This window comes from Dendrobates tinctorius, unplaced genomic scaffold, assembly GCF_039654945.1.
Source record: "Dendrobates tinctorius isolate UK_male_01 unplaced genomic scaffold, ASM3965494v1 ptg000331l, whole genome shotgun sequence".
NCBI lineage: Eukaryota > Metazoa > Chordata > Amphibia > Anura > Dendrobatidae > Dendrobates > Dendrobates tinctorius.
The window spans coordinates 1,240,274-1,268,160 of NW_027361997.1; the positions used below are offsets into that span (position 1 = coordinate 1,240,274).

Genomic DNA, 27,887 nt, shown 5'->3' on the forward strand with positions numbered 1-27,887 from the left:
GGAATCTCCTGGCTACAACGGAGCTGCTGTACGGACCTCATATGTAGCGCCTCTGTCAGGACCAGTCTCCACACATGCGCACTACAACTTCCTGGTATGGTTGAGCGCTGCACAGTGGGAGGCGCCGCCTCTTCTGGTGACGTCATCGCACATAGCCCAGCTGCATTCTGGACACGCCCATTCCTGCCCATCTGCTGTGTTCCTGTGCTGCCGTACCCCAGTGACAGAGCCCAGATACCCGGTACCTGATCGCCCACCTGTGGTGGCAGTTTTGGGGTCTCATTGCTCGGTATGTATGCTAGCTTTGACACTAAACAGTCCCAGGTGGTAAAGATCGATATTTTTATTATAACTCTTCCTTGTTCCGAAATGGAATGCCATAAATGCAGATAGGACTGACACCAGTGTACACTAGCAAAAATAACTGCATTGGCCTCGGTCACACCTCACTGTTCTGCTTGGTACCTACAGACTGAGTGTAATGGCTAGAATTGCCATTCAGGATCTGCAGAAAGCTGGGTGACACTCCCTATGTGCAGTGTTAGTGCCCATCATTGATTGCCCCTCTGCGTACTGTGGTAAATATCTGTGTAGTGTGGCTATAAGGGGCCTGCAGAAGATAAACGCTGTATACTGACGCCGGCCACGGATCATGTGCCCGAGCCTAATGCTGGACCCCACTGGCTTCCTGTATAATGCAGCTGCGAGGTGGCTCCCCTCTGTGGTGACGGCACGTACCGGTACACCAGGCCTGGTTCTGTCACAGTGATTGCTTGTGTGTCTGTCACAGTAACATCAGACTAGACTTGTATCATTTACTATTGGCCAGAGGGGAATAGAACTTCTAGCGGAGTGAGACGGGCTACCTAGTAATGGGGCCTGGCCACCCACCACCACTTGGCACCCCCTGCTGTAAGGCTAATGTGCTGCCAAATCATCTTCAAGAGTCATAGGAAAGGGTAGACTGTTGGTGTTATACAGTACAGTATTTAAAGACATATTGATTATTTTTTTAACATTTTTTAGATTCCTGTCTTAGGTCTTAAATCACCACTCCAGAGGTCCCTGACCTTAGCATTATACTCACCAACCACCGTCTAAAGTGCCGCTCCAGTCCTGCGCCGCCATCTTGTGACTCCTGACTGACCGCAAGTCACAAGCTCTCAGTGTAAGTCTGTGGGACCCTCGTTCTGGCTCTCATAGACTTACATGGAGCTGTGACCTCAGGCTTGTCCAGCAAACACTGGAGCAATCCGGCAGGTCTCAGACTGCTGGAGACCAACCGGAACAGCGCTAATAGTAGGTGAAGACAGCGGCTGTTAAGATGAGACTAAGGACAGATAGTTTCTGTTAGTAGCTTTACTCCAGTGTTGCAGTAAAAATAGCTGGAGTGGTGCTTTAGTATTTCTTTTATTTGGTATTTTTCTTGATTATGTCCTTTTATGTTTCCAGATGCCACCTTACTGCTAGAAATCTGATACAATTTCTTCTACTCATGCACAGTCACTACCTCTGATGTTCCTGGGACAATGGACATAAATAATGACAAGATTGCTGGGAGAATATTAAATCTAACCCTTGAGGTCATCTATCTGCTGACTGGAGAGGTGAGACATTTACACATTAGGTGGCTGTCAGCAGAATGATACTTCAGACATTCAGCTGACAGCCATCTCTCCCATACATGGAGACTCCATTGGTCGAGCACCTCTGTGTTTTTTAGGAATAAGTATCTGACTGACGTGTCGGGCCTCATCTTATCTCAACTAGAATAAAGCGATTAACAGTCCAAAATTGGACACAGCTAATCCGACATCAGTTGACTGCCGAACCCATCAATATCAGTGGATGTGGCTATTAGTCTAAAATGTATGGGGCTTTAAATAGTTGAGAGATTCAATAATAAGATAGGGACATGTCCAAAGAAGCAAGGGATTCAATGATGAGATGGAGACACATCCAAAAAGGTGAGGGATTCAATGATGAGATAGGGACATGTCCAAAAAGGTGAGGGATTCAATGATGAGATAGGGACATGTCCAGAGAGGCAAGGGATTCAATGATAAGATGGAGACTGAGGGAAGGGATTCAATAATGAGATGGGGACATGTCCAATGAGGCGAGGGATTAAATGATGAGATGGGGTCATGTGCAAAGAGGTGAGGGATTCAGTGATGAGATGGGGACACATCCAGAGAGGCGAGGGATTCAAAATAAGATGGAGAAACGTCCAGAGAGGCGAGGGATTCAAAATAAGATGGAGACACGTCCAGAGAGGCAAGGGATTCAAAATAAGATGGAGACACGTCCAGAGAGGCGAGGGATTCAATTATAAGATAGAGACACATCCAGAGAGGCGAGGGATTCAAAATAAGATAGAGACACATCCAGAGAGGCGAGGGATTCAAAATAAGATAGAGACACATCCAGAGAGGCGAGGGATTCAAAATAAGATAGAGACACATCCAGAGAGGCGAGGGATTCAAAATAAGATAGAGACACGTCCAGAGAGGCGAGGGATTCAAAATAAGATTGAGACACATCCAGAGAGGCGAGGGATTCAAAATAAGATTGAGACACATCCAGAGAGGCGAGGGATTCAAAATAAGATGGAGACACGTCCAGAGAGGCGAGGGATTCAAAATAAGATAGAGACACATCCAGAGAGGCGAGGGATTCAAAATAAGATAGAGACACATCCAGAGAGGCGAGGGATTCAATTATAAGATAGAGACACGTCCAGAGAGGCGAGGGATTCAACGGAGACACGTCCAGAGAGGCGAGGGATTCAATTATAAGATGGGGAATGAGGTGAGGGATTCAATAATAAGATGGGGACATTTCCAGGTAGTCATGGGATGCAATGATAAGATGCGGACATGCCCAGAGAGGTGAGGGATTCAATAATAAGATAGAGACACGTCCAGAGAGGCGAGGGATTCAAAATAAGATAGAGACACATCCAGAGAGGCGAGGGATTCAATTATAAGATAGAGACACGTCCAGAGAGGCGAGGGATTCAACGGAGACACGTCCAGAGAGGCGAGGGATTCAATTATAAGATGGGGAATGAGGTGAGGGATTCAATAATAAGATGGGGACATTTCCAGGTAGTCATGGGATGCAATGATAAGATGCGGACATGCCCAGAGAGGTGAGGGATTCAATAATAAGATAGGGACACATCCAAAGAGGTGAAGGATTCAATAATAAGATGGGGTCACATCCAGAGAGGCAAGGGATTCAATGATGAGATGGGGACTGGGATGAGGAATTCAATAATAGGATGAAGATAAGTCTAGAGAAGTGAGGGTTTAAGTGGTAAGATAGGGATATTTCCAGACAGGTGAGGGATTCAATGGTAAGAGAGGCGTGGGATCCAATGATAAGATGAGGACACCTTGGCAAGGGATTAAGTGAGAAGATGGGGACATTTCCAAGAGAGGTGAGGGATTCAGTGATAAGATGGGGACATGTCCAGAGAGGCAAGGGAATCAGCGATGAGTAAAATTGAGCCATGTTCCGTAAGGTGATGGATTGAGGGGAACAGTAAATGTTTTTGTATTAATAAAACAGGAATAGGCTTTATATCAATAAAACTACTGGAATATAAGGTTGTGTTTCACAACTTGATATAAGATTTGACCCCAGCTTAATGTTTTATTGTGTATTTATCATTTAGGGTTATATTTTTACAAAGAAGACATTTGAGGAACCTGAGACATCTGGTAATAGCTCAGGAAGATGGAGCAGGGCACAAAACTACATCACAGTGTCTCCTCATGTGATGACGCAGGAGAATGATAATGAGCAGAAGATTTTACAACTTACCAACAAGATTGTGCATCTCCTAACTGGAGAGGTGAGCATGGCTGGGAGATTATACTGTAACACCATTCACATTGTTAATAATAATAAAAATAAAGATTATTATTATTAACAATGTGAATGGTGCCTCAACGCAGTTTCTAGCACTGGAGAGGGTATTGGGGGAGAATGAGGGGCATGTAATGGTGTCAGTGGCCTTACTAGAGGGCTGGCATCACTTTCAACAGTATCTGTGTCCCCCGTAATTGGGTACAGTTGAAAGCTGCCCTGCCAGAGGCATAGAGTGGGCACTATTTCTGTGAGGGGACACAGAGGGGGCACTATTTCTATGTGGAGACACAATAGGGACTGTTACATTGTTGAGGCACAATGGGGCATTGTAATTGGATTGTGGCACTGAGAGGACATTTTACTGTGTGGGTGCCCAGAGAGGGCATTAGTACAAGGTGGGAACACAGAGGGGGGCATTCTTACTAGATGGGGATACAGAAGGGGAACGATTTAAAAGAGACAACTCTGATGTATCATACCTTCTAATGATTTTATATATAGACACTGCTACATGTATAACCACGGACGAAAATGTTTACCACATGGATATTAGAATTAGGACTAATACTAAAATATCCTGCACAAAAAGGCCAAAAAACAAAAAGGTGATATAAAAATAGAAAAACCTTTATTGATCTGAAAAGAAACTGTTTCAGAAAGCATCAGTCACTAAGGAACCTGAAGATGAAGCAACAATCTTCTACATAAACTACACCTGACATGTCGTGTTTAACCAAGAAATAAATGTCAGGTACAACACTGACAGCCCTAAATGACCATAGTGAAACTGCATGACTAGGGTGAGGCTAAATAGTTACTGCACATATATTCTTAGGCCGGGGTCACACTAGCGTATGGCATCCAATGCGCTAATGACCCTCGGCTCTTGCTCTGCTGCGAGCGGGATACGAGGGTCATGCGTCTGTGCTCCGAGCTTCTCGCACATAGAGGATCGGAGCACAGCTGCGGAGAAATGAATTTCCTCATCTCCTCCATTGCCGGAGACTCCTCCGAACCCTGGGAACCATAAATCTGTAAAAAATAGAATTAAAATAAAAATTAGTGATATACTCACTTTCCGACGGCCCCCGGACCTCGCGAGAGTGACGTCATCTTTGGTCCTTCGCGCTAAGCCTTACTGGGACCGGAAGATGCGCATACTCCGGCGCCAGAGCCACACTCCTCCCCCAGTCTCCGGCAGAACGGGACAGCGCTGGACCACAGGAAAGATGGGTGAGTATAAATGTTTTTTTTGTATGTGTATATGTTTTTTTGTATATGTCCTAGGGGTGAGGGGACCATGCATACCAGTAAAGGGGGGTGAGGGGACCATGCATACCAGGAAAGGGGGGTGAGGGGACCATTCATACCCAGAAAGGGGGGCGAGGGGGACCATGCATACCAGGAAAGGGGGGTGAGGGTAACATGCATACCAGGAAAGGGGGGTGAGGGTAACATGCATACCAGGAAAGGGGGGTGAGGGTAACATGCATACCAGGAAAGGGGGGTGAGGGGACCATGCATACCAGGAAAGGGGGGTGAGGGGACCATTCATACCCAGAAAGGGGGGCGAGGGGGACCATGCATAACAGGAAAGGGGGGTGAGGGTAACATGCATACCAGGAAAGGGGGGTGAGGGGACCATGCATGCCAGGAAAGGGGGGTGAGGGGACCATTCATACCCAGAAAGGGGGGCGAGGGGGACCATGCATAACAGGAAAGGGGGGTGAGGGTAACATGCATACCAGGAAAGGGGGGTGAGGGGACCATTCATACCCAGAAAGGGGGGCGAGGGGGACCATGCATAACAGGAAAGGGGGGTGAGGGTAACATGCATACCAGGAAAGGGGGGTGAGGGGACCATGCATACCAGGAAAGGGAGGGTGAGGGGATCATGTATACCAGGATAAGAGGGGTGAGGGCGACCATGCATACCAGGATAGTGGGGGTGAGGGGGACCATGCATACCAGCAAAGGGGGGTGAGGGGACCATGCATGCCAGGAAAGGGGGGTGAGGGGGACCATGCATACCAGGAAAGGGGGGTGAGGGGGACCATGCATACCAAGAAAGGGGGGTGAGGGGGACCATGCATACCAGGAAAGGGGGGTGAGGGTTACCATGCATACCAGGAAAGGGGGGTGAGGGGGACCATGCATACCAGGAAAGGGGGGTGAGGGGGACCGTGCATACCAGGAAAGGGGTGGTGAGGGGGACCGTGCATACCAGGAAAGGGGTGGTGAGGGGGACCGTGCATACCAGGAAAGGGGTGGTGAGGGGGACCGTGCATACCAGGAAAGGGGTGGTGAGGGGGACCGTGCATACCAGGAAAGGGGTGGTGAGGGGGACCATGCATACCAGGAAAGGGGTGGTGAGGGGGACCATGCATACCAGGAAAGGGGTGGTGAGGGGGACCATGCATACCAGGAAAGGGGTGGTGAGGGGGACCATGCATATCAGGATTGGGGGGTGAGGGGTACCATGCATACCAGGATAGGGGGGTGAAAGGACCATGCATATCAGGGTTGGGGAGGCATTGTTGCATTATTATTACATCTTCATAAATATACTACATACATATTCTAGAATACCCGATGCGTTAGAATCGGGCCACCATCTAGTAGATGAATAATGGTCCAAGTTCTATGTGATGTTTTATCGCATAGCACTCATCTGTATTTAATGCAAATGTGACTCCGGCCTTAATGGGATAGTCTAAGGCTGCTTTCGCATATCACTTTTTTGGCGTCAGTCACAATTCGTCGGCTCGACGGATCCGTCGCATATTGTGAAAAACGTATGCAACAGATCCGTTTTTTTTATGCATCCGCTAGTCGGATCCGTCACATCCGTTTCTTTCGTTTTTTGACAGATCCGTTTTTAAAGAACACCCACAGACAGATTTATAGATAGATAGATATAGGATATAAAGAATACATAGCTATATCCATAGATATATCGAAAGATAGATATATCTATAGATAGATATAGATAGATAAATAATAGCAAGGCCAATGCTTCTTAACCCCTTCATGACCAAGCCTATTTTGACCTCAATGACCAGGCCATTTTTTGCAATTCTGACCAGTGTCCCTTTATGAGGTAATAACTCGGGAACGCATCCTAACGATTCCGAGATTGTTTTTTCGTGACATATTGGGCTTCATGTAAGTGGTAAATTTAGGTTGATAATTTTTGCGTTTCTTTGTGAAAAAAATGGAAATGTGGCAAAAATTTTGAACATTTCGCAATTTTCAAATTTTGAATTTTTATTCTGTTAAACCAGAGAGTTATGTGACACAAAATAGTTAATAAATAACATTTCCCACATGTCTACTTTACATCAGCACAATTTTGGAAGCAAATTTTTTTTTTTTGTTAGGAAGTTATAAGGGTTAAAAAAAAGTTGACCAGCAATTTCTCATTTTTACAACAAAATTTACAAAACCATTTTTTTTTAGGGACCACCTGACATTTGAAGTCACTTTCAGGGGTCTATATGGCAGAAAATACCCAAAAGTGACACCATTCTAAAAACTGCTCCCCTCAAGCTACTCAAAACTATGCTCAAGAAGATTATTAACCCTTCAGGTGCTTGACAGGAACTAAAGCAACGTGGAAGGAAAAAAATGTATATTTTAATTTTTCCAACAAAAATTTTCTTTTAGCCTCAGTTATTTCATTTTCACATGGGCAACAGGATAAAATGGATCCTAAAATTTGTTGGGCAATTTCTCCTGAGTACACCGATACCTCATATGTGGTCATAAACCACTGTTTGGGCGCACGGCAGGGCCCAGAAGGGAAGGAGCACCATTTGACTTTTTGAATGGAAAATATGCTGGAATATTTAGCAGTTGCCATGCCGCGTTTGGAGAGCCCCTGTGCGCCTAAACATTGGAGCACCCCCAAAAGTGACCCCATTTTGGAAACTAGACCCTCCAAGGAACTTATCTAGATGCATAATGAGCACTTTGAACCCCCAGGTGCTTCACAAATTGATCCGTAAAAAAAAAGGCCTTTTTTTTTCACAAAAATTTTCTTTTAGCCTCAGTGTTTTCATTTTCACATGGGCAGCAGGATAAAATGGATCCTAAAATTTGTTGGGCAATTTCTCCTGAGTACACGATACCTCATATGTGGTCATAAACCACTGTTTGGGTGCATGGCAGGGCCCGGAAGGGAAGGAGCGCCATTTGACTTTTTGAATGGAAAATTAGCTCCAATCGTTAGCGGACACCATGTCGCGTTTGGAGACCTCCTTTGTGCCTAAACATTGGAGCTCCCCCACAAGTAACCCCATTTTGGAAACTAGACCCCCAAAGGAACTTATCTAGATGTGTAGTGAGCACTTTGAACCCCCAAGTGCTTCACAGAAGTTTATAACGCAGAGCAGTGAAAATAAAAAAAATCATTTTTTTTCCTCTAAAATGATTTTTTAGCCCGCTACTTTTTATTTTCACAAGGGTAACAGGAGAAATTGGACCACAAAAGTTGTTGTGCAATTTGTTCTGAGTACACAGATACCCCAAATGTGGGGGGGAACCACTGTTTGGAAGCATGGGAGAGCTCAGAAGGGAAAGACCGCCATTTTGGAATGCAGAGTTTGATGGAATGTTCTGTGGGCATCATGTTGCGTTTGCAGAGCCCCTGATGTGCCTAAACAGTAGAAACCCCCCACAAGTGACCCCATTTTGGAAACTAGAACCCCCAAGGAGCTTATCTAGATGTGTAGTGAGAACTTTGAACCCCCAAGTGCTTCACAGAAGTTTATAACGCAGAGCCATTAAAAAAAAAAAAATAATTTTTCCTCAAAAATGATTTTTTAGCCCGCTATTTTTTATTTTCCCAAGGCTAACAGGATAAATTGGATCCCAAAAGTTGTTGTCCAGTTTGTCCTAAGTACGCTGGTACCCCATATGTTGGGGGGAACCACTGTTTGGGCGCACGGCAGGGCTCAGAAGGCAAGGAGCGTCATTTGACTTTTTGAATGGAAAATTAGCTCCAATCGTTAGCGGACACCATGTCGTGTTTGGAGAGTCCCTGTGTGCCTAAACATTGGAGCTCCCCCATAAATGACCCCATTTTGGAAGCTACACCCCCTAAGGAACTTATCTAGATGCATAGAGAGCACTTTGAACCCCCAGATGCTTCACAGAAGTTTATAACGCGGATCCGTGAAAATAAAAATATTTTTTTATTCCTCAAAAAATGAATTTTTAGTGCGCTATTTTTTATTTTCACAATGGTAACAGGAGAAATTGGACCCCAAAAGTTGTCCAGTTTGTCCTGAGTACGCTGGTACCCCATATGTGGGGAGGAACCACGTTTGGGCACACGTCGGGGCTTGGAAGGGAAGTAGTGACGTTTTGAAATGCCGACTTGATGGAATGTTCTGCATGCATCATGTTATGTTTGCAGAGCCCCTGATGTACCTAAACAGTGGAAACCCTCCACAAGTGACCCCATTTTGGAAGCTAGACCACCCAAGGAACTAATCTAGATGTGTGGTGAGCACTTTGACCTCCCAAGTGCATCGCAGAAGTTTTATAACGCAGAACCGTGAAAATAAAAAAAAATTTTCTTCCTCAAAAAATGATTTTTAGCCCACTATTTTTTATTTTCCCAAGGGTAACAGGAGAAATTAGACCCCCAAAGATGTTGTGAAATTTTTCCGGAGTACGCTGATACCTCATATGTGGGGGTAAACCACTGTTTGGGCACACGTCGGGGCTCGAAATGGAGGGAACGCATTTGACTTTTTGAACGCAAAATTGGCTGGAATAAATGGTGGCGCCATGTCGCATTTGGAGACCCCCTGATGTGCCTAAACAGTGGGAACCCCTCAATTCTATCTCCAACCCTAACACCAACACACCCCTAACCACAGCCCTAACCCTAATCCCAACCCTAACCACAACCCTAACCCCAATACACCCCTAATCCTAACCCTAATTCCAACCCTAACCCTAATTCCAACCCTAACCCTATTTCTAACCCTAGCCCTAACCCTAATGGAAAAATAAAAAAAAAGTATTTTCTTTATTTTATTATACGTCCCTACATATGGGGGTGATAAGGGGGGGCGGTGATTTACTTTTTTTTTTATTTTGATCACTGTGAGACTTTATCACAGTGATCAAAATAAATGAATGAATCTGCAGCGTAGCAGATTCGAGTGGGTGCACTGCGCATGCGCCCGCCATTTTCCAAGATGGCGGCGCCCATCATCGGAGACGGCGGGACCACGGGACGGCCAGAGGGACGTCGGAGGCACCGTGGAGGGTGAGGGGGGGATCGGAAGGCGGGGGGAGCGGAGGGGAGGGGCAGCAGATTATGACGGCGGCAGCCGATCTGCGCCTCCAGTCGGTGGGGGGGGGGGCTGATCGGTTTCTCCAGCCATGGCAGATGCTATTGCAGCATCTGCCATGGCTGAATTGTAATATTTCACCAAATTTCATTGGTGAAATATTACAATCGCTCTGATTGGCTGTCAAAAGTGAAACAGCCAATCAGAGCGATCGTAGGCACGTAGGAGCTAAGCCACACCCCCTGGAGTTAACTTTGAAGGGTCCTCTGTGTGCGGGTCGGGTGACCTTTCAGTGACCCCGGTCACCCGACCCGCAGGGGGGCTTTAAAGTCATGACGTCACATAGACGTCACTGGTCATAATGGCATTGGTTTTCATGACGCCTTTGTGGCGTCATTGGTCGGGAAGGGGTTAATAAACAATATTTTTTATTTAAAAAAAAAAACGGAAAAAAATGGCGTGGGCTCCAGCGCAATTTTCTGTGCCAGAGGGGGAAAGCCGGGGGCCAATATTTGTAGCCTGGGAAGGGGGTAAAACCCATGGCCCCTTCCCAGGCTATGAATATCAGCCCGCAGCTGTCTACATAGCCTTTACTGGCTATTACAATAGGGGGACCCCCCCAAAAAAATGACGTGGTCCCCCTATATTTTATAGCCAGAAAGGCTACGCAGATAGCTGCAGACTGATATTCATAGCTTAGGAAGGGACCATGGATATTGGCCCTACCCGGCTACAAATACCAGCCCTCAGCCACCCCAGAAATGGCACATCTTAGAGATGCACCAATTCTGGCACTTGCAACCTCTCTTCCCATTGCCGTGTAGCGGTGTCTATTGCTATTGTAAGGTGACATTAAGCCCGGTTAATAATGGAGAGGTGTCAATAAGACACCTCTCCATTATTAACCCTAGAATAGTAAAGGGTTAAAAAAAAAGACACACACATTAATTAAATTTTTTTTTAATTAAATAATCACAAAAATGTTTTCAACCAAATTTATTATTCTGCTAATCCAAAAAAGCCCTTGTTCTGTAAAAAAAAAATAAAATAAAAAAACAACAATATACATCTCCACTGTTCAGTCAGGTTCCCCGCTGCAGTCCATCACAAGGGGTTAACTAGTTTACAACGGGGACCAGTGCTAATGCTCCCGGCCCCTCTGTAAACCACTGCCGAATGAATGACTTCATCTCTGCGCAGCCTCCCCGGCTGACCGGAGATGAACTAATAGGCTTGGAAAAGTTTCTGAACCTTTTCCCATGCTGTCAGTTCACCTCAGGTCAGCAGGGAACTCCTCGCAGCCTCACTGACGTCACTGAGGTTGCGCGGAGTCCCCAGCTGACCAGAGGTGATCTGACAGCGTGGGAAAAAGTTGAGAAACTTTCCCACACTATCAAGTTCACTTCAGGTTAGCCAGGGACTCCGCCCAGTCTCAGTGACATCAGCGGTAGTCAGTGAGGCTGCGCGGAGTCCCTGGCTGACCCGAGGTGAACCCAGGAGCGTGGGAAAAAGTTCAGAAACTTTCCGACGCTTATTAGTTCATCTGTCAGCCAGGGAGGCTGCGCAGAGATTAAGTCATTCATTCAGCAGTGGTTTCCAGCGGGGCCGGTAGCATTAGCATCGGTCCCCATTGTAAACTAGTTAACCCCTTGTGATGGATTGCAGCGGGGAACCTGACTGAACAGCGGAAAGGTATATATATTATTGTTTTTTATTTCATTTTTTTATACAGAACAAGGGCTTTTTTTGGACTAGCAGCATAATAAATTTGGTCAAAAACTTTGTGTAATTATTTCTTGAAAAATGTTTGATGTCTGTGTCTTTTTAACCCTTTACTACTATAGAATTAATAATGGATAGGTGTCTTATTGACACCTCTCCATTATTAACCAGCCTTAATGTCACCTTTCAATAGCAAAGTGACATTATCCCCTTATTACCCCACTTGCCACCGCTACAGGGCATGTGGGAAGAGCAGGGCAAAGCGCCAGAATTGGCGCATCTAATAGATACGCCTTTTCTGGACAGCTGCAGGCTGCTATCTTTAGGCTGTGGGGGGCCAAGATCAATGGCCCCTTACCAGCCTGAGAATATCAGCCCCCAGCTGTCTGCTTTAGCAAGGCTGGTTGTCAAAAATGGGGGGGACCCCACACCGTTTTTTTAAAATTATTTAAATAATTTAAAAAAAAAAGCATGGGAACTAGCCTTACTGAAGCTGACAGCTGAGGGTTGCAGCCCCCAGCTGTGAGTTTAATCTGTCTGATTATCAAAAACGGGGAGACCCACACCATTTTTTTTATTATTATTTATTTATATTCAGCGCAGGAGTGGCAGATGAATACTCCCATCCGCCGCTCCTGCTTTCACTACAATTCATGGTAGTAGGTTGTCAGATGATGGGATCAGTTGTCCCATCAGCTGACACCAGTGACTAGAGGTAAACTGAGCATGCTCAGTTAAAAAAACGGAATCTGTCGCCAGATTCTGGCATGTGACGAACTACGATGGTTCCATCGCTCATATTCGTCCATTCTAGCAGATGGCGACGGGATCCGTCGCTGTCCGACTTTTCGATGGAGACAAAAAATGTTCCTATGTGCATCGTCTCCGGCCGCCGGACAGAGAATTTCCGACGTATCCAGTGAACGACGGATGAAACGTGAGGCCATCCTTCGCAATCCGTTGCTGATACAAGTCTATGAGAAGAAAAACGATCCGGCGGCATCAGTCGCCGGATCCATTTTTTTTTTCAAAATTTGACGGATTACGACTGATGGCAAAAAACTGATATGTGAAAGGGGCCTTACCAGTAGAGTCTGCTGCTCCTGGAACGCCACCAACCCCAATGCTTTTTTCGGCACAGCCACCGTCTGTGGATATATAGGGTGCTTTATTACTGTGTGAAGGCAGAAAGGGTTTCATCACTATGGAGTTTGTGTATAGTTGGGGGAAAAATGAGAGGCTGCTGGAAAATCAATTGGCCAAAGATGAATGTGTTTCATTCTGCAAATGTGAGACATGGATGGAAGAAGTCTTCATGGCAATCTGGACAACTGGAGAAGATAATGAAAGTCAGTAACTTCAGAGAGAATATCACCTGTGAGTCACTGAATTTACCTGTAGTGTAATCACTTATAAAGCATGCTGTGCGCCGGTGAATGGTGTCTACAGCTTTATGGTCACTGTTTGTTAGTTATAATATTCTTTGTACAGTGGTTTTTGGTAATGACTCTTAGGGCTCATTCTCACTTGCGATGAAATCGAACGAATGCCATCCGTTTATATTTTCTACTTCTGTTTTCCAGAAGCAACGAGCAGTGTATGTTGTGGAGTGAAAATTGCAAACTGCTGTTGAAGTGACCAGTACCTTATAGTGACCAGTACCTTGTAGTTCCCAGTATGTTATGCCCAGCTCATGCTTTTGTAGACACTCGTAAATTAGGCTCATTGTTACAGAAATGCCAAATATGTGGACGCTAAATGTGGTTTAGGCACACTGGGGCTCAGTAGGGAGAGGGGCATTTGGATTTGGGAGCACAGAATTAGCTGGATTATTTTTTTTTGGGGTGGGGCGAGGAGCTATAGCGTTTTTCCAGAGCCTTTGTGCTACCAGTAATGTGGAAACCCCCTATATTTCCATTAACAGATGACAGATTTGAGTGGGGACTTGCTTTTTTGTGGATTGAAGGCTTTATTGGGAACATTTTACACAACATTTCTGATCACAATTATCCGGCGCTCTACGCTGAGCACTTACATCAGGGTTTACATCTAAATCTCCGAATGACGTGATTCAGATGAAATCTTCGAAGGATCCATTCACTACAATGAGGCATATTTATTTATTTTTTCTCTTTGGCTTCTGTCACGCACTAAAACTCGCTTTTTTATTTAATTAAAAAGCATAGTTTTTGCCTCGTGGGTTTTTTTTTACGGTCGTCACTGAAAGGGTTAATTAGTGTTACAGTTTTATAGGTCAGGTAGTTCAAGATGCAGCGATGCCAAATACTGTATGTGTATTTTTTTTTTTCTCCTTTACTTATTAACCCTTCTACCCCCGAGGGTGGTTTGCACGTTAATGACCTGGCAAATTTTTGCAATTCTGACCACTGTCCCTTTATGAGGTAATAACTCTGGAACACTTCTATGGATCCCGGTGATTCTGACATTGTTTTCTCGGGACATATTGTACTTCATGAAAGTGGTAAAATTTCATTGATATAACTTGCGTTTATATGAATGAATAAAACGGAAATTTGACGAAAATTTTGAAAATTACTCCATTTTCCAAATTTGAATTTTCATGCCCTTAAATCACAGAGAAATGGCACACAAAAAACTCTAAGTAACATTTCCCACATGTTTACATCAGCACAATTTTGGAACCAAAATTTTTTTTTGTTAGGAAGTTATAAGGGTTAAAAGTTGACCAGCGATTTCTCATTTTTACAACACCATTTTTTTTAGGGACCACATCACATTTGAAGTCACTTTGAGGGGTCTATATGACAGAAAATACCCAAAAGTGACACCATTCTAAAAACTGTACCCCTGTAGGTGCTCAAAACCACATTCAAGAAGTTTATTAAACCTTCAGGTGCTTCTTAAGAATTTTTTGAATGTTTAAAAAAATGAACATTTAACTTTTTTTCACAAAAAAATTACTTCAGGTCCAATTTTTTTTATTTTACCAAGGGTAATAGGAGAAATTGAACTGCAAAAGTTATTTTGCAATTTGTCCTGAGTATGATAATACCCCATATGTGGGGGTAAACCACTGTTTGGGCGCATGGCAGAGCTCGGAAGGGAAAGAGCGCCGTCTGACTTTTTCAATACAATTGGCTTGACACCATGTCACATTTGGAGAGCCCCTGATGTGCGTAAACAGTGGAAACCCCCCCCCCACAAGTGACCCCATTTTGGAAACTATACCCCCCCAAGGAACTTATCTAGATGTGTAGTGAGATCTTTGAACCCTCAAGGGCTTCACAGAAGTTTATAACGTACAGCCGTACAATTAAAAATCAGATTTATTCTAAAAAATGATCTTTTCACCCCCAATTTTTATTTTCCCAAGGTTACAGGACCCCAAAAGTTATTGTGCAATTTGTCCTGTGTACGCTGATACCCCATATGTGGGGGTAAACCACTGTTTGGGCGCATGGCAGAGCTCGAAAGGGAAGGAGCGACATTTGACTTTCTCAATGTAAAATTATCTGAAATTGAGATTGGGCACCATCTTGCGTTTGGAGAGCCCCTGATATGCCTGAACAGTGGAAACCCCCCACAAGTGACCCCATTTGGAAACTAGACCTCCCAAGGAACTTATCTAGATGTGTAGTGAGCACTTTGAACCCCCAAGTGCTTCACAGAAGTTTATAACGCCTGGGCGTGAAAATAAAAAATCGTATTTTTTCCACAAACATGATCTTTTAGTCCCCAATTTTTTTATTTTCCCAAGGGTAACAGGAAAAGTTGGACCCCAAAAGTTGTTGTCCAATTTGTCCTGAGTACGCTGATAACCCATATGTGGGAGAAAACTACTGTATGGGCACACATTGGGGCTCGGAAGGGAAGTAGTGATGTTTTGGAATGCAGACTTTGATGGAATGGTCTGCAAGTGTCATGTCGCATTTGGAGAGCCCCTAATGTGCCTAAACTGTGGAAACCCCCCACAAGTGACCCCATTTTGCAAACTAGACCCCCCAAGGAACTTATCTAGATGTGTGGTGAGCACTTTGAACCCCCAAGTGCTTCACAGAAGTTTATAACGTAGAGCCATAAAAATAAAAAAATCATTTTTTTTCCTCAAAAATTATATTTTTGCCCTCAATTTTCTATTTTCCCAAGGGTAACAGGAGAAATTGGACTCTAAAAGTTGTTGTGCAATTGATCCTGAATAGGCTGATGCCCCATATGTAAGGGTAAACCACTGTTTGGGCGCATGGCAGAGCTTGGAAGGAAAGGAGCACCGTTTGACTTTTTCAGCGCAGAATTTGCTGGAATTGACGTCATGTCGTGTTTGGAGAGCCCCTGATGTGCCTAAACAGTGGAAACCCCCCAAGTCTAACTCCAACCCTAACACATCCCTAGCCCTAATCCTAACCCTAGCTCTAACACACCCCTAACCCTAATGGGAAAATGGAAATAATTTTTTTTTAATTTTGTTGTTTTTCCCTAACTAAAGGGGTGATAACGGGGGGGTTTGATTTACTATTTATAGCAGGTTTTTATGTTTGGCAGCTGTCACGCGCTAAAAGACGATTTTTATTGTGAAAATAGTTTTTGCATCACCACATTTTGAGAGCTATCATTTTTCCATATTTTGGCCCAGAGTCATGTGAGGTCTTATTTTTTGCGGGACGAGTTGACGTCTTTATTGGTACCATTTTCGGGCATGTGACTTTTTTTATTGCTTTTTATTTAGATTTTTGTGAGGCAGAATTAACAAAAACCAGCATTTCATGAATTTCTTTTGGAGGGGTGCATTTACACCGTTGATAAAGCGGTTTTATTCTTCGGGCCAGTACGATAACAGCGATACCTCATTTATATAATTTTTTATGTTTTGGCTCTTTTATACACTAAAAACAATTTTATATAAAAAATAATTATTTTTGCTTCGTTTTATTCTACGAGCTATAACTTTTTATTTTTTCGCTGATTACGCTGTGTGGCGGCTCGTTTTTTGCAGGACAAGATGACGTTTTCAGTGGTACCGTGTTTATTTATATTCGTCTTTTTATTCGCGTGTTATTGCACTTTTTGATCGGCGGTATGATGATAAAGCATTGTTTTTTGCCTTTTTTTGAAGGGGTTTACTAAAGGGGTTAACTAGTGGGACATTTTTATAGGGGGGGGTCGTTACGGACGTGGCGATACTAAGTATGTGTTTTTATTGTTTCTGTTTTTTTTTTATTTACAAAAAAAATTATTAGGGGATTTTTTTTATTTAGGATTTCTATAAAAAATATTTTTATACATGATTTTTTTTTTTTTTAGACAATTTAACTTTGTTATATTGTCTCGGGGGGGGGGGGGGGGGGGACATCACTGTGAAGTGTCAGATCGCACTGAGAAAGTCGCCTCCCTGCAGGAACCCGAAGGCCCCCACGGCCATATTGGATCCCGGGGCCTGCAGGGAGGAGGCCCTCGGAACAGCGCAATCACATCGCACTGTTCAGAGGGTCTCAGGGAGGCACTCAGGGAGCCCCCTCCCTGAGCGATTCTTCCCTGTGCTTCCGGAACACTGCGATCATGTTTGATCGAAGTGTGCCGGGGGTTAATGTGTCTGGGGCGGTCCGTGACCGTCTCTGGCACATAGTGCCGGGTGTCAGCTGTGATAATCAGCTCACACCCGGCCACGATCAGCGGCGCTTCCCCCGTTAACGCCGCTGATCAACTATGACGTATTGTCCAGTCCATGGAAATTAAGTCCCGGGTCACATGGACGTCATATGGCAGAAAGGGGTTAATGGGTATAACTATATTTGTATTTTTTATTTTATTTTAGTAGTTAGTGATTTCTATATTGCAGGGATTGCGTAACAAGCAGACAATCCCCCCGTGTGTTGTCTGTTGGCTCAGCCGGGAGACATGCATTAGCGGCAGCGACTTGCATATTTTTCGAGCACGCCGAAATACTCCATTAGGACATGAGCATGCTCAGATCACAACTTATCCGAGCACACTCGCTCATCATTAGTAAACAACTTTGTTTCAAGCATGTGATGCTTGTTCAAATGCACCTGTGGCAAGTAATAAGTGTGAGCAATGTGAAAATTGAACCTGAAGCCAGATAAAAAGGGGAGAAGTTAACCCAACCTTTGCATTGTTTGCCTGTGTGTGCAGCGCTAAGCATGCAGAACAGAAGGAGAAGAGAACTGTCTGAGGATTTGAGAACCAAAATTGTTGAACTATAGCAACAATTTAAAGGTTCCATGTCCATCTCCAGAGATCTTGATGTTCCTTTGTCAACAGCTCGCAACATAATCAAGATATTAAACTAATAGCAAAGCCACAAAAGAGGACAGAAAATCCTCCAAAAAATACAACAAAAAAGGGCAGCTCCGCATACCTGCCCAAGTCTTTGAACAAAATCACTACAGGATGCAGCCAGTCCATATAGCAAAGATGTTGCAAAATACTAAGTAGCCACTCACTGCATACCCATTCATGGAGGGGGTCTTGAATACAGGGGTGTTGGGATGCATTTAGAGAGTGCTGGCCAGCAGCCCGCCTAATCGAATATTAGGGGCTTGACTAATAGGCTGTGAACCAGACACTATGCCTACCTGCATGTGAACAGTTCCATATACGGTCCTCTATTGTGCAAATGTATAGAAAGCAGTCACCCTCTCCATGAGTAGGTATGCGGCGAGTGGCTGTCTATTATTTTGTGCCTGTGTTTTGAAACATCTTTGCTATATGGGCTGGCTGCATCTTGTAGTGCATTTGTTCAAAGACCTGGGCTGGTAAGCGGTGCTTTTTTTCTGCTGTATTTTTATTATCAAGAAATTGCTAAACGTAGAAGGGTTATTCCAGGCACCATGTTTGTGTTACGTGTGCAACAAACAACCTGACTCCTCCTTTAAAATTCACCTCAACAGACCTCTTCTGGGTGGTGCATAAGCTGGTTGCACATGATAAAAGATAACAAAGAAAAACAGAAAGCACTCACCCGATCCTTATTCCAACTTGTGGTTTAATCCATTACAACGATGTCATTATACATGCGGACGTGCAGGTGTCAGGGGAGTTTTTCAAGTGAACAAGAAGACCTGATGGACAACGGCCGTTACACGCCTTGCTGGCGCTTCTACGGGTTCAACCGTAGAAGCGCCAGCAAGGCGTGAAATGGTCATAGTCTGTCAGGTCTTCATGTTCACTTGGAAAAACTCCCCTGACACCTGCACGTCCGCATGTATAATGACATCGTTGTAGTGGATTAAACCTCAAGTTGGAATAAGGATCGGGTGAGTGCTGAGTTCCTGTTTTTCTTTGTAATCAAGATGTTTCCAACATATGGCCCTTTAGCTAGTCTCCCTCGACATGGACAGCAGAAAAAAATTGACGAAAGGTTTCAATGCAGAATAGTCCAGATGGATAATTCAGCTCAATCAAATTCTAAATAAATTGTCCTGCAGTCTCAGTGTGCATCATTGTCAGCGTGAACTATCAGTCGACATGAATGAAATTACACGCTATGGCAGGAGACCCAGGAGGACTCCACAGCTGACCCTGAGAAATAATGAAGCTAGACTGTAGTTTGACAAAATATACGTGACTAAGCCAAAATCCTTCTGGGAAATCGTCTTGTGGACAGATAAGACCCAGATAAAGCTTATCGATAAAGCACATAATTCTGCTGTTTACCAAAAATAGAATGAGTTCTACAAAGAAAAGAACACAGTATTTACAGTCAAATGTAGTGAAGGTTCAAAGATATTTTGAGGTTGTTTTGCTGCCTCTGTCACTGGGTGTCTTGATTGTATGCAAGGCATCTTGAAATCTGAAGAATACCAAAGGATTCTGTGTTGCAATGCAGTGCCCAGTGTCAGAAAGCTGGGTTTAGTACTAGGTCATGGGTCTTCTAGAAGGTCAATGGCCCCAAACATACTATAAGAAGCACTCAAAAATGGAAGGAAACAAAGTGCTGGAGATTTCTGAAGTGGCCAGCAATGAGTCTGGATCTAAATCCCATTGATCACCTGTGGAGAGATCTTAACCCCTTTCTGCCATGAGACGTACTATCCCGTCCATGTGCCCTGGGATAGTACGTCATAGCGATCAGCGGCGCTCGCATGGTGAGCGCCGCTGATCGCGGCCGGGTGTCAGCTGATTATCACAGCAGACACCCTGCACAATGTGTCAGGGGCGGTCACGGACCGCCCCCGACACGTTAACCCCTTGTACACCGCGATCAAACACGATCGCGGTGTACTGGGGGTTAAAGGGAAGCATCGGCAGGGAGGGGGCTCCCTCCGTGATTCCCTGAGCCCCCCACGGCAGCGCAATGTGCAGCGCTGCTGCGGGGGGCTCTTTCCCTACAGGCCCCCGGATCCAAGATGGGACCTTTGGGGGCCTGTAGGGAACTGACTTCCTCACTGCCTGCAAAGCGCAGGCATGAGGAAGTCTGCAGCAGTGCCTGTGACAGATCGCTGATCTGTCATGGTGATCTGTGATGTGACAGATCAGCGATCTGTCACAGGACAGTGATGTCCCACCTGGGACAATGTAATAAAGTTAAAAAAAAAATGTAAAAATCATTTAAAAAAAATTGCTAAATAAATTAGTAAAACAAACAAACAATAAAGGTACACATATTTGGTATGGCCGCGTCCGTAACGACCCGCCCTATAAAACTGTCCCATTAGTTAACCCCTTTAGCGAACTCCTTAAAAAATAAAAAACGAAGCAAAAAATAATGATTTATTATCATACCACCGAACAAAAAGTGCAAGAACGCACGATCAAAAAGACGCATATAAATATCCATGGTACTGCTGAAAACGTCAGCCTGTCCCGCAAAAAACGAGCCGCCATACAGCATCATCCGCAAAAAAATAAAAAAGTTATAGCTCGCAGAATAAAGCAATGCAAAAATAATTAATTTTTATATAAAATAGTTTTCATTGCATAAAACCGACAAAACATAAAAAATGACCTAAATGAGGTATCGCTGTAACCGTACTGACCCGAAGAATAAAACCGCTTTATCAATTTTACCGCACACGGAACGGAGTGAACACACCCCCCAAAAAGAAATTCATGAAACGCTGTTTTTTGTTCATTAAAAGCGATCAAAAAATGTCACGTGCCCGAAAATGGTACCAATAAAAACATCAACTCGTCCTGCAAAGAATAAGACCTCACATGACTCGGTGGGTCAAAATACGGAAAAATTATAGCTCTCAATATGTGGTGATGCAAAAACTATTTTTACAATAAAAAGCGTCTTTTAGCGTGTGACAGCTGCCAAATATAAAAACCGCCATAAATAGTAAATCAAACCCCCCCGTTATCACCCCCTTAGTTAGGGAAAAATAAAAAAATAAAAAAATGTATGTATTTCCATTTTCCCATTAGGGTTAGTGCTAGGGTTAGGGGTGTGTTGGGGTTAGGGATGGAGTTATAATTGGGGGGTTTCCACTGTTTGGGCACATCAGGTGCTCTCCAAATGCAACATGGCGTCTGATCTCAATTCCAGCCAATTCTGCGTTGAAAAAGTCAAATGGTGCTCCTTCCCTTACAAGCTCTGCCATGCGCCCAAACAGTGTTTTACCCCCACATATAGGGTATCAGCATTCTCAGGACAAATTGCAAAACAACTTTTGGGGTCCAATTTCTCCTGTTACCCTTAGGAAAATAAAAAATTGGGGGCAAAAATATCATTTTTGTGGAAAAAAATGATTTTTTTATTTTCACGCCCAGGCGTTATAAACTTCTGTGAAGCACTTGGGGGTTCAAAGTGCTCACCACACATCTAGATAAGTTCCGTGGGGGGTCTAGTTTCCAAAATGGGGTCACTTGTGGGGGGTTTCCACTGTTTAGGTACATCAGGGGCTCTCCAAAAGCAACATGACACCCGCACACCATTCCATCAAAGGCTGCATTCCAAAACGTCACTACTTCCCTTCCGAGCCCCGACGTGTGTCCATACAGTAGTTTTCTCCCACATATGAGGTATCAGCGTACTCAGGACAAGTTGGACAACAACTTTTGGGGTCCAATTTCTCCTTGTACCCTTGGGAAAATAAAAAAATTGGTGACTAAAAGATCATGTTTGTGGAAAAAATACGATTTTTTTATTTTCACACCCGGGCGTTATAAACTTCTGTGAAGCACTGGGATGTTCAAAGTGCTCACCACATATCTAGATAAGTTCCTTGGGGGGTCTAGTTTCCAAAATGGTGTCATTTGTGGGGGGTTTCTACTGTTTTGGTACATCAGGGGCTTTCCAAACGCGACATGGTGTCCGATCTCAATTCCAGCCAAAAACGTCAAATGGCGCTGCTTCCCTTCCGAGCTCTGCCATGCGCCCAAATAGTCATTTACACCCACATATGGAGTATCAGTGTACTCAGGACAAATTGCACAATAACTTTTAGGGTCCTGTTACCCTTGGAAAAATAAAAATTGGGGGTGAAAAGATCATTTTTGTGGAAAAAATATGATTTTTTAATTGTACCGCTGTACGTTATAAACTTCTGTGAAGCCCTTGTGGGTTCAAAGTTCTCACCACATATCTAGATAAGTTCCTTGGGGGGTCTAGTTTCCAAAATGGGGTCACTTGTGGGGGGTTTCCACTGTTTAGGTACATCAGGGGCTCTCCAAACGCGACATGGCGTCCGATCTGAATTCCAGCCAATTTTGCATTGAAAAAGTCAAACGGCGCTCCTTCCCTTCTGAGGTCTGCCATGCGTGTGCCGAAACAGTGGTTCCCCCCACATATCAGGTATCAGCGTACTCAGGACAAATTGCACAATAACTTTTGCAGTCCAATTTCTCCTGTTACCTTTGGTAAAATAAAAAAAATTGAACCTGAATTATTTTTTTTTGTGAAAAAAAGTTAAATGTTCATTTTTTTTTTTTAAATATTCAAAAAATTCCTGTGACGCACCTAAAGGGTTAATAAACTTCTTGAATGTGGTGTTGAGCACCTTAAGGGGTGCAGTTTTTAGAATGGTGTCACTTTTGGTTATTTTCTATCATATAGACCCCTCAAAGTGACTTCAAATGTGATGTGGTCCATAAAAATAAAATGTTGTTGCAAAAATGAGAAATCGCTGGTCAATTTTTAACCCTTATAACTTCCTAACAAAAAAAAATTTTGGTTCCAAAATTGTGCTGATGTTAAGTAAACATGTGGGAAATGTTATTTATTAAGTTTTTTGTGTGCTGTATCTCTGTGATTTAAGGGCATAAAAATTCAAATTTGGAAAATTGCGAGATTTGCAAAATTTTCGCCAAATTTCCGTTTTTTTCACAAATAAACGCAAGTTATATGAATGAAATTTTACCACTAACATGAAGTACAATATGTCACGAGAAAACAATGTCAGAATCACCGGGATCCATGGAAGCGTTTCAGAGTTATAACCTCATAAAGGGACAGTGGTCAGAATTGTAAAAATTGGCCAGGTCATGAACGTGCAAACAACCCTTGGGGCTTAAGGGGTTAAAATTGCTGTACGGAGAAGACACCCTTCATAAATGAGAGCAGTTTGCCAGAGAAGAGTGGTGCAAAATTACAGTTGAGAGATGTAAGAAGCTTGTGGATGGTTATAGGAAGCAATTGATTGCATTTATTTATTCCAAAGGGTGTGCAACCAAATATTAAGTTGAGAGTATCAACAATTTCATCTAGTCCATTTTGGGGGTTTTATGTGAAATTATGTCCAATTTGCCCTTTTTTTCCCTCAGTTTTTTTTTTTTTTTTTTCAATACACACAAAAGAAATAAACGTGTATAACAAAACATGTACTGCAATAATTTTCTGGGAGAAATACTTCATTTCTAGAACAATTTCGAGGGTGGCAACACTTTCGGCCATGACTGCTATTGGCCTGAAATTCTCACCAGATGTTGGTAACCATTAAATCCACATGGGCAAGGAAATCTAACCATAGATGTGCATAAATTAAGAGAGATATTGTTTATTTTTTTGAGTTGGAGTACATATCTTTGTAGAGCCTACCAAAGCCAATTGAACCCACTCATGTGAGCAGCATGCTGCAAAAATTTCCTTGTGCTTGTAGGACTGTTGATTTTACTTTAGCCCCTAGTATTCTCTTAGTTGCAATGCTTCTAAACTCATCCACGGTATTCAGCTGCCTATGCCACAATGAAGTGAGAAGTCCCACCTCTGCAGCAGCCACGCATGAGCCCCCCATAGCTGTTTTAGAAACTGCTACATCAGAGGGGCACTTTCCTTTTTCACATAGTGAGAGGTGTGAGAGTACACTTTTTTGATGTGTATCCTTTTTGTCAGATTACATAGAAACGGCCCTATGATATCTTTATTATGGTCTGTGTCAGATTCCTAAATAAATGTTAATATTCTCTCACTTAGGTCTGGGAGTATTTAGAAGGAAACAGAAATCTGTACATGGACATCATAGTAACTGACCCATCCCTCACATCACAGGGTAAGAGGAGATGTTCACAACCTGTTACAATTGGTATCCTAATCATCTGCCTAGCGCATATAGAATTCATATTAAACCACTGTATTTTCTTTTTTTTTTTCTACAGCTGGTCCCAATAGCAGATATACACCTGAAAAATGTCACATCTCTCATTACTCCAAGGACCTTCCAAAGGAAGATCAAGATATCTCACAAGACTCTCCGGTAGAATGAAATGGAGTTGGGATATTTAAAATCCTCTTTATAGCCATATGAGTCCATTGTGGTGTTTGTGTATTACGTAGGGTGAAGATTTGATTGATATTAAAGTTGAAGTACTAGCGGAAGAAGAAGATGCATTTGAGAACAGTGAGGCGCAGTGCAAGGAGGAGACACGTTCTACTACCACATCATGTGAGTAATAATTACTAAACCCTTAAGGTTGTTCTTTTTTTCCAGTCATAATGCTTCAATCAGGTGTCCCTTTTTCTCGTATATGTTCTGTGTGTGTTGTTCATGGCTAGAACACATACTCATTATAGTCTAGGAGGCTGTTCACACCTTCATATGTTTTTGCAAAAGAAAACCTAGACATGTTCATTTTTTATCTAAGTCCTGGATCTAATTCCCCAATGAAAGACTGTGGTCTTAATTTGTTGTACCCACCAGTCTTAATAAAGGAATATTTTGGAGTAGAGTGACACATCTTCTCAGTAGCGTGTGCCTCGTCAGAACTGCGTAAAAGATGCCACACGTGTTGATGAATTTGACTGGCAGGCAATTCCCAATATCTGCCCAATTTGACAGAGCTGCTAGGAAAGTTGTGTGAGAATAGAAAGTTACAACAATTTTGCACAACTGCACATTGCTCAAAAAACTAGCAACTTTTAAAGTGTTTTACACAAGTTTTCTGGCGTAAACACTTTGAAGCATCATGGTCTATGGGTCTGTGAAAAATGTCACTGAGTGTTTGGAAGGAAAATTTAAGTAAAAAATCTCCATCAGTGTTTTTTTTTTTTTTTTTTTTAATGAGAAAAACTGATCAAACTCTGATTGTAGAAAAGGACAAACTGACTAAACACTGATGAAAATCATAGACTTTTATATAGTATAAATTGCTGTACCACACTGAAATTTGTATTATATTTTGTAGGTGATGGAAATAATAGGAAGGTTGTTGCTGAGGAAGATCCAATTTTATCTGCTATTTGTGATATGAAAGAAAAAGACATTGCAGTGGTTAAGGAAAATCAGGCTCTGAGTGGACCAGATGTACTATGTGATAGTTCTGGCCACAAGAGAAGTGGACCCGATACAACAAATATTGATGCAAATTGCACATCCCATACATGTAATGGCTTATTCCCATGTTTTCATTGTTTTACAAAAAATTCAAGTCTAGTTCCAGAAGAGACAATTGATGTATGTAAAACCCCATTTTCATGCTCTGCCTGTGGAAAATGTTTTACCAAGAAATCAAATTTGGTCCGTCATCAGATTATTCATACAGGCGAAAAGCCGTTCCCTTGCCCCGAGTGTGGAAAGTGCTTCAAAACGAAAAGTGATCTGGTCAAGCATAAGAAGACACACACTGGAGAGAGACCTTTTTCATGCATTGAATGTGGCAAACGTTTTTCAGGTAAATCTAACCTTTTCTATCATCAGCTAATCCACACAGGAGAGAAGCCATTTCCATGCTCTGAGTGCGGCAAATGCTTTACACGTAAACAGCAGCTTCTCGTTCACCAGAGGACACACACAGGGGAGAAGCCATTCCCGTGTTTGGAATGTGGGAGATGTTTCAGTAATAAGTGCGATCTAGTTTTCCATGAGAAGACTCACACTGGAGAGAGACCGTTTTCATGTTCGAAATGTGGGAAAAGTTTCATTCGTAAATTTCGTCTCATTCATCACCAAAAAACTTGTAGACAACAAGCAACGTAACTATGCAGCTGGGGAACACACCTCAATAATAATCACAGTGACCCCCTCAATTTGAAGCCATTCCCAGTTTTTTTTCTGTAATGGATCATTTGCCAAGGAGCTTTGAAGACTAAAGTTACCGCATTAGAATAGAGAACCAAGGAAGCAGTGAGAAATGTATATGGTTTGACATTTTGAGAATGGCTTTCACTATGCACACAGAGTTGGTTTTAGGAAGACTTTTCATCTTGAGATAAATACACCAGCTTGTTGTTACGTCCACTATTATGGTAGCTAGTCATTGTACTCTCATTTTTTTTAAATTTTTACAGCTAGTCCTTAGAAAAGAAAGGTAAAATTGTTACTATAGTCTGTATTAATTAAATTGCCACAGTATATATTGTCTTTGGACTAGAGGTCAAGCTTCAAAGGGTTGTCTCAAGAGACATTACACAAATGCTGTAAATAATTGTCCATCAGTGACTAAACTGGTTGTAACTAAGGAATTTACAAGAAAAGTATCTCCTTAAAGGGGTTGTCCAATCTTTTGAGGAAAGTCTGCAGTCACTCTGACTGCAGACTTCTGAATCCTTACAGCTTGCCCACTGCATGTGTCAGGATTCTCCAGTATTACCAGTGAGAGTGGGCGGTCACATGACCACAGGTATTCGATTTGCATGCATGTGGTCACATGTTGACTAGTTGTGCTCAACCCCACTAAATAGAAGGGAATTACGGCTCGTATTGTCTGGAATTATGCAAACTGTATGCTTGTGGTCACATGACTGTCTACTATCACCGGTAATATCGGAGAATCCTGACAGCGAGCGTTGCTCACACAGTAAGGATGCAGAAGTCTGCATAAAGTCACTGCAGACTTCCATCAGAAGATCGGGCAACCCCTTTCAAGAAGACCTAAGTATCTCCTCCAACTGATGCTACTCCGTTGATTCTAGAAACATTTTTATTTTCCTTCTGAGCCCCTCCGTTCCAAAGTTATGCACCCTGCTAATGAAGGGGTGTTAAAACCTAACTTTTATTATTCCTTTTTTCATTTAACAAAATCTATCCCCAAATGAACTATATTAAAATAATGTCTCCGTCTTGACGCGTTTTGTGGGTCTGTTTGAGCAACTCATGAGGAGACACACTGACAAAGTCAGAGACACCATGACATAAAATCAATATGTAGTGGATTCTACTCTATTTATGTGTCTATAACAACAATATGCCAAGTGAATCAATCGATTGCAGCTGGGCAGGATGCCCCCATGACGCATACATCAGGGGCTTGGCTCACTCCGCCAATAGCAAAGCTAGAGGGGGCAGTACATAGGCCCAGAGCAACAAGTGCTAAACCGGAGGCGTTTTTCTCCGTACTGTATTCATACTATTGCCTGGATATGTCTAGGCGAGTATTGGTAAAGGCACTCATCACCATATTAACATCAGGAAGACCTCTCACTTGGTCTTATGACATAATACTCTTAAAGAAGGACATGTTTATTATGTGTTATAGATATTAGACATATTAAAATAATTTTTGTATGATATACAGGTTATTTAATTTTGATTTTTGAATAAAAGTTATGTCATAACATCCTGTTCGGTGAGTCCTGTTAGTGTAGGGATTTATTATACCTGTCAG

General features: G+C 43.1%; 1 protein-coding gene across 2 annotated transcripts; it reads left to right on the forward strand.

Moving 5' to 3' along the window:
* LOC141074256 (uncharacterized) lies at positions 1-27,837 on the forward strand. 2 transcript variants are annotated; one of them, XM_073561875.1, is made up of 7 exons: positions 1-289; positions 1,504-1,607; positions 3,683-3,862; positions 24,262-24,337; positions 24,444-24,541; positions 24,622-24,730; positions 25,470-27,837. In XM_073561875.1, exons 2-7 carry the CDS (start codon positions 1,530-1,532, stop codon positions 26,258-26,260), a joined length of 1,332 nt encoding a protein of 443 aa, XP_073417976.1. In that variant the 5' UTR covers positions 1-289; positions 1,504-1,529; the 3' UTR covers positions 26,261-27,837. The 2 variants fall into 2 exon arrangements, with proteins under 2 accessions (XP_073417976.1, XP_073417975.1); XM_073561874.1 differs by having other exon boundaries at positions 3-289; positions 1,453-1,607.
* The last annotated feature ends 50 nt before the right edge of the window (positions 27,838-27,887 follow it).